Raw genomic sequence first — 8875 nt, forward strand, 5'->3', positions numbered from 1 at the left:
GTGTTTGCAGAAGTCAAACATTGATCGTCATGGGATGAACAAGAGACTTTTTCAAAATCCTCACTTAAATTCTGACATTGAATTTAGTGTTTGCAATTGACCTAATTGGTGCTACAACAGGTTGTGTAGAGTTGTAGGACCCTAGGTCTGTCATATACTGATGGAAAGAAATAAGGGAACATTTAGTTTTAGACACAGTAAAATGATATGCTGTCGTGGGTTCTACCAAATACATGCAATTCGTAACATTTGATGCTGACAAATGTATGCACACATTTCAAATATACTGACAATAAAGTTTGTTCCCTTTGTATTTATTGTTTCCCTTGTTCGCGTCCATCAGTATATCTATAACCATGCAGAATGGTAACATCTACCAATATCTGCATCATGTTGGCCTTTCAACTATAATCTGACACTGTCATGTGAGTGAAATTGAACCTGGTTAACTCTTGAGTGACATGGGTGGCCCACATGGGAAGCATCACAATTTGCTGTACAGAGTTGTGTCCCTTGTACCCCTTTTGTGAATCCACAAACATAACATCATTTTGGGCTTTCCTCCACATCATTCTGAAATAAAGCAGTGTTTAACCACACTCACTCACTCTTTGTGTTTGTATTTTTCAGCATTTACGGATGACAATTAACAATGAAGGACAATGCCGAGTACAACATCTGTGGTTTCAGACAATATTTGACATGTTGGAGCATTTCCGAACACACCCTATCCCATTGGAATCAGGAGGGTCATCAGATGTTACCTTAACGGACTATATTGTTGCCATGGAGAGGCCACGTACACCTACAACCTTGCCGCGGGGATCACCAAGATCACATGGGAATGCAGGAGGGATAAGAAATTCTTTATCAGCACATCATGGTCATTTTGACAATAATCGTGACATCGTTGTGATAAGTGGTTCTGTGAGGTCAAGGACATCATCCATTGAGAATGTTGTGCGGGAACAGGCGCAGGGCTCACAGCAACAGTTATCTCATGGCCGAGCGGTGGAGAATCACTACTCGTTTGTGTGATTTGGATTCACCAGCCAGTTGTTATATGGCACAGTTGGAGTTAACCTTTGGAGTCCTCAATCCAGATGCTTGGTTCAGCTTCCACAAGCGGTGGTACAACTACCATTCTGCCTGGCCTGTGTAATGCGCAGCTGCTAACATATTCATAGCACAAAGCGAACATGGTGTGACAACTTTTGTAGGTCTGAGGTATTTATGGGACTATAGCTTAGACGTGGAAGAATATTTAGGTGTTTTAGCTTTGTGGAACTGTCTTCATGACAGTGGCGTTCCAGGACAATACTGAGGATTCATGTTGTCTCCAGTACCATGACATACAAGCTGCAGCGAATCTGGAAATAACTGAACAAAGGTGAACCTGTAGCCCTAGCAACTGAGTAGATAGAGAAGTAAAACAAGGACTTGACATTTTCAGAAACATAAACAGGGTGAGAGAACCTGAAGTGAACCCACTCCATTGTGTATCCCAACTCATTGGGGCACAGTTGCATTCATGTAACGTTTTGAGAACAATTTGAAGCCCATGTTCTACTGAGTATATATATATGTTGATGATGTGCACCTGTTTTCATGCATAGCCGGCAATCTTTTTCTAATTTATTGAGAAGTCTAAAGGTTATGGTAATCCCATTTTTATCTGATTGTTTATGTGATATTCATATTGCATTGATAACTCACAGCAAGAATTTTACTGTGTACAGGTTGAGTTATGTCAATCGTGATAAAAACGTTATGAACATAGGCATCTTTAAATCTTTTATATATTTTAAATTATCCAAGTTCCTACCTGTTCAAGGCTTTCAGTATTGCTGTTTAGTTTTAGCATGTAGTCATAGTCTATTCATCAGGTCGTTGTCAATCTAAACAGAAGAACTCATGCAACTTTTTGTGAAGGAAAGTTTGGAAAGGTACTCTATACAGTGGTTATCATGCTGCTAACCCCTGGGCATGTCCGGAAGCTATTATTGTAGGTTCGAATCCCAGTTTCTAGGTTTGTCAGCACTAGAGTCATGCTTGTGTGTGTCACCAAAGTGGTAAACATCTGCATCACTTTAGGCTTTCCTCCCACATTAAGCTGATGATATAATTAAGTCATGGTATACAGTAAACTACGTTTATAATGAATTGACAGATATAACACTGTTTTTTGGTCCCGTCCATTTGCTGTATATATGCTTATAACGAACTATGGTTATATGAACTAAAATGAGTGGTCCCCTTGAGTTTGTTATAACCGTAGTTTACTGTAACTGTTAATTGTTTTGCTAAACCAAACTCACTCAGTGCATGTGGTTTTTCTGGTTGACCTCCAGCAGTGTCTCCTATTTACAGTATTATGCATGACTCCTCACCTCATAGGGCTTTAATTTTATGTCATACTCTAAAAAGTATTTATTTTCAACAGAAGAAATTAATTTTGCCCCCAAAACAAAGAAATATGAAGACAATAATAATGGTATCCAAGGTAACTTATACCTCCTGAAAATGTTGGGGCAAGGATGGGCAGCAGGGTCCCTCAGGATTTGCTGTTGACGATTGCCGATTCATCCTGACTGTGGTCCTTGATGTGTCCGCGCCAGCCCAAGGTGGTGAGCCCCCAAGACCAACATCACATTTGACGTTCCTCTATTACTGCAATAGTGTTCGATCTAAAACTGGAACAGAAGGGTGAGTTGGGTTTAAGTGTAGACAGATGCAATATGTATGGCTTGTAGCTCTCGTTATTTAACACGTCCGATGGATTTAATATCACCTTTGCCGCATCTTCTGTTTTCTATCTAAGCTGTGTTAGTTGATTTTTTTGCATATCTGTTTTATATTTGCTTAAACTCAGGTTTTCCCCATAACATGTAATATGGTTTCCATGGTAACACAAACTGATCTTTGATTGGCTAAGGGAACTTAATGATGGTGGTGAATTTATGCAAAAACCTTTGTATGACAGATTAAGAGGTTAAGATGATAACTTGTCTGCAGTGTTTCTCTGTATCCATCATATGTATCAGAAGATCATGCTGTTTTGTTAATAAATATCTTGATCACATTTCACTGAGATATTGCCCTTACTTCAGATGAAAGTCATGAAACTACTTTATTGTTTGGAGCAATGTTTCTGGGCTCGCCCATACCTAATTCAGCTGATTATCCTGATGAAGGGGCAAGACGTAGCCCTAGCCATAAAAGGTTACTGGTCTTCTAAATATAAAAAAACCCCATCTTACTTGTGTAAGGGTTAATTTTTGTGTCAAATTGAATAACATGCAAGATCCTTCAAGCAGTGTTTATGTATAGATGTCATGAAACAGTTGATGAACCTCGTGTTTACAATATTTTATTTTTTCTTGATTCTTATGCCTTCTGTTAAATCCAGAATGGCAAATGTGTATTACTGTTTAGCAAGTTTGAATATTTGATCCACAGAGATTTCTCATTTTTATGAGATAATGTTATACATATATATAGGATTTAGATATACTTCTTCATGAATTCCCACTCACATAATGTATTGTTGTCAGACACAGTGGTATCACTAGTTGTTACAGCACAGCACACACGGTTTTAGAGATTGTGAGAAATGAAATTGGAACTTTGATTTTAAGATATTTTTTGCAGTTTCTAAATTGATTGGACAACCAACCTGTTTTACATGGGAATTAATCTATTAACCAAGAAGAAAGCAGATACAAAGCTTAGTATGCCATTAAGATGATGTGATTCAGGGGTCGATTATCTGGTGTATTTACGATTGATAGATTCTGACAGAGAAGGTGATGTCACTCCCATTACAATCTATTGGCACAGAAGTTCTCTCACTCTTGAGCTGGAACTGAATAACTTATCAAAGGGACTCTTCTGAACCAGAGTTTGGAATAGATATAGACACAATTGACTCTTTGGAAAGTATTTGTTAAAGTAATGGAGTTTAATCAGAAGATGATCTTGAGGGGAGGGAATCAGGATTAATTTCTGTCCATTTCTTCCTGGAGTTTGGATGATCATATACATTTGTTATTGCTGTGATCAAACCTCCATGATGTTTTAACAGTTACACAATGTTTTTTGCTCACTTTGTGATTTAATAATGGAATATGCTCACCTGTGTGGCTTTTAGCTCCAGTATTGGTATATTTAAGACTTGCCAGTTTCTTCTGCTAAGTTTTGCTAAAAGGAATCACAGATGATTGAGAAGCTTGGTGTTGAATATTGTGCTCAGAAGATATTTATGATAAAATAATAATTTCTTTATTTTGTGAATCACGTATGTTTAGCATTAATTTAAAACATTACAACCTCAAATGATTAAGTATTTTTTCTAATATCACCATTTCAGGATATGCCGTGTTTCTGACACAAGCCATGCTTTGAGGCAGATTAGGAATCTAGTTTTTCATGATCAGTTGTTTCACAATGCCAAAATGCATAATTTATCAAGGGCCAATCCTGGATTTTTCAAAAGAGTGTCTGTATTTTGTGATTTCATGACAGATCCTGGATGATTGATAATAATGATTCATGATAAATATATAGATGTTTCCCTTTATTCAAACTTAATGCAAATATATGGTGAATGAGCTCAGTAGGACAGAATAATTTCATTAGTGTTCAACTGCATATAAGATTAAAGGAGAGCTGAGTGTTGTTGTGCATGTTGATATGTATACTCAACGCTTTACTGAAAGTCCCACATCACCTGCAGGAGCCAATTTGTGATATATTATCAAATATCAACATTGTAATATAATGGTGCTTAACTTTTGTTGAGGGGTATATACTGCATGCATATATCACAGACATTTCATGAAGTCAGTATGAGTCTTCCTTTTCATCAAAATATGTAATTGTCCCATTATGGTCACCCATATTCATGTTCGCCTATGGTCTGGTGAATACAGTGATGAAAAACTATGGACACAAACAGGACCAAATTCAATCATCAAATTATGAACAGTATTTTCTGCATATTTGTCAACCAATCACACTGTATTTTGGATCCTCAATCTTAAATTATGGACAGGCTTTTGGATGTTTGAGGACAACAGACTGGTGGTTTGTTTCATGTACAGCTTTGATATCATCAAATTGTAAAACATTTCTGAGCTAATTCTGATGTCCCTCTTATTGATTCAAGCATGATCATTAATTAAGTTTAGATGTTCTTTAACTTTTAATAATTATCTCCCTTTACAAGATTTCTTTACAGGGGTTGTAGAGTTCACCTGGAACTCGTGATACTGCTGGAAACAGCTTTGACTTCAGTTCCACTGTATTTTGCTGGATATCGAGAGAAGTGGAATGTTTTGAATCAATACATTTCCTGTCATCTGTACGAGACAGGAAATAAAAGTTTGAAGTGTTCAGAACAGTCAGTATCTTTTGCAATCATCATCTTATCAAAGGGATGGGTGTGAAAGTGTCTATACTACAGGATACGCATGTCAGGTTTCAGTGTTGTATTGATTATGTATTCAGAAGAAAGAGGTTCTTGTGAATATGTTGTTTACACTGTCCAGAATACAAAGAGATCTGCTCTAAAGAATACATCATTATAGAGTCAATGTATTCAATGAAAGAAAAGTGTTTACCAGCATGATGTGGTGGAGCTGGCGTCACATTTTTGCCATATCTAATGCAATGTTCTGCGTTGTGGGTCCCTGCTTGATGTGTGAAGAGAGAGACTGGCAATAGCGTTGTACATAGAGGTGGTGTGTCTGGGAGAGCGATAGAAACTCTGAATATTTGTACATAACATGCCTGTCACGTGATGAGTAAATGTTGATAAAAATCACCTGGTGTCTGTTTTGTCTAAACACAGATGTTAGTCCGACCAATGTTGTGTCCTGAACTTGAGTTTTGTTTCTGGTTAGGACATTTGTCTGTGCAGAGTTGCTTCCCTTGGGTGTGTCAGAAGCCCATAATAACTCCCAGATTCACCAGAGGTTTTTCACCATACGCATGTTCTTGGGTAACTGTGGTGTAAATGTTATTTTATTGATATCATTTGTCAAATTTATTGACAAAACCCATACCCAGTAATAGCATATTGAAAACAGCAGATGATTAAAAACAACCTCAGGGAAGTTCCAAATGTCAATCAACGATTACCTCAACTGAGCGAGTGTTACCGGCTGGTTCTGGCTTTGTTGTAAGCGTCATTCCATCTCATCCAAGACATGTTCAATGGGGGCGAGGTCTGGAGTACCCCCCGACAATGGCAGTAACTTTATGCTGCCTTGCAAACTCTGTAATTCATAACACGAACAGGATCTTATACCACCATAACACGAACAGGATCACACACCACCATAACACGAACAGGATCCAAAACCACCATGACATGAACAGGATCACACACCACCATAACATGAACAGGATCACACATGACCATAACACGACCAGGAACACACACTACCATAACACGAAAAGGATCAGACCCCACCATAACATGAACAGGATCAGACCCCACCATAACACGAAACAGGATCAGACCCCACCATAACATGAACAGCATCACACACCACCGTAACACGAAACAGGATCACACATGACCATAACATGAACAAGATCACACACCACCATTACACGAACAGGATCACACATCACCATAACACGACCAGGAATACACGCTACCATAACATGAACAGGATCACACACCATCATTACAGAAACAGGATCACACACCACCATAACATGAACAGGATCACAAACCACCATAACATGAACAGGATCACACGCCACCATAACATGAACAGGATCACACATGACCATAACATGAACAGGATCACACCCCACCATAACATGAACAGGATCACACGCCACCATAACATGAACAGGATCACACGCCACCATAACATGAACAGGATCACACGCCACCATAACATGAACAGGATCACACGCCACCATAACATGAACAGGATCACACCCCACCATAACATGAACAGGATCACACGCCACCATAACATGAACAGGATCACACATGACCATAACATGAACAGGATCACACACCATCATTACAGAAAAAAGATCACACATGACCATAACATGAAGAGGACCACACACCACCATAACACGAACTGGATTACACCCCACCATAACACAAACAGGATCACACGCCTCCATAACATGAACAGGATCACACACCACCATAACATGAACAGGATCACACCCCACCATTACAGAAAAAAGATCACACACGACCATAACATGAACAGGACCACACACCACCATAACACGAACTGGATAACACACCACCATAACATGATCAGGATCACACACCACAATAACCGGAACAGGAACACACACCGTCCTAACGGGAACAGGATCACACACCACCATAACATGAACAGGATCACACACCACCATAACATGAACAGGATCACACGCCACCATAACATGATCAGGATCACACCCCACCATAACGCGAACAGGATCACAACCCACCATAACACGAACAAGATCACACACCACCATAACATGAACAGGATCAAACACAACCATATCATGAACAGGACCACACGCCACCATAACATGAACAGGATCACACGCCATCATAACACGAAGGGGATCACATTCCACCATAACATGAACAGGATCACACGCCACCATAACATGAACAGGATCACACACCATCATTACAGAAAAAAGATCACACACGACCATAACATGAACAGGATCACACACGACCATAACATGAACAGGATCACACGCCACCATAACATGAACAGGATCACACGCCACCATAACATGAACAGGATCACACACCATCATTACAGAAACAGGATCACACACCACCACAACACAAACAGGATCACACACCACCATAACATGAACAGGATAACACGCCACCATAACATGAACAGGATCACACGCCACCATAACATGAACAGGATCACACACCATCATTACAGAAAAAAGATCACACACGACCATAACATGAACAGCATCACACACCATCATTACAGGAAAAAAGGTCACACACGACCATAACACAAAAAGGATCACACACCACCATAACACTAACAGGATCACACGCCACCATAACGCGAACAGGATCATATACGACCATAACACGAACAGCATCACAAATCACCATAACACGAACAGGACAACACACTACCATAACATGAACACGATCACATGCCACCATAACATGAACAGCATCACACACCACCATAACATGAACAGGATCACACGCCACCATAACACGAACAGGATCACACGCCACCATAACGCGAACAGCATCACACACCACCATAACACGAACAGGATCACACACCACCATAACGCGAACAGGATCACACATGACCATAACACGACCAGGACCACACACTACCATAACATGAACAGGATCAGACCCCACCATAACGCGAACAGGATCACACACCACCATAACACGAACAGGATCACACACCACCATAACATGAACAGGATCACAAACCATCATAACATGAACAGGATCACACACCATCATTACAGAAACAGGATCACAGACCACCACAACACCAACAGGATCACACACCACCATAACATGAACAGGATCACACACCACCACAACATAAACAGGATCACACGCCACCATAACATGAACACGATCACACGCCACCATAACATGAACAGGATCACACGCCACCATAACATGAACAGGATCACACGCCACCATAACATGAACAGGATCACACGCCACCATAACACGAACAGGATCACACGCCACCATAACACGAACAGGATCACACGCCATCATAACATGAACAGGATCCCACGCCACCATAACATGAACAGGATCCCACGCCACCATAACATCAGGGTCACACACCACAATAACCGGAACAGGATCAGACCC

At 40.0% G+C, this 8875-nt stretch overlaps 1 protein-coding gene across 1 annotated transcript in view; it reads left to right on the forward strand.

Annotated features, from left to right (window-relative positions):
* The window catches only part of LOC124147760 (SH2B adapter protein 1-like), a 59333-nt gene extending 53509 nt beyond the window's left edge, over positions 1 to 5824 (forward strand). Inside the window, exon 7 of the mRNA XM_046518515.2 lies at positions 631 to 5824. Within this exon, the coding sequence (XP_046374471.1) occupies positions 631 to 1038 (408 nt within the window). The 3' untranslated portion in view covers positions 1039 to 5824. The remainder of the gene's footprint in view (positions 1 to 630) is intronic.
* The last annotated feature ends 3051 nt before the right edge of the window (positions 5825 to 8875 follow it).

Source organism: Haliotis rufescens, unplaced genomic scaffold (genome assembly GCF_023055435.1).
Source record: "Haliotis rufescens isolate VD_foot unplaced genomic scaffold, xgHalRufe1.0.p SCAF_36, whole genome shotgun sequence".
Taxonomy (NCBI): domain Eukaryota; kingdom Metazoa; phylum Mollusca; class Gastropoda; order Lepetellida; family Haliotidae; genus Haliotis; species Haliotis rufescens.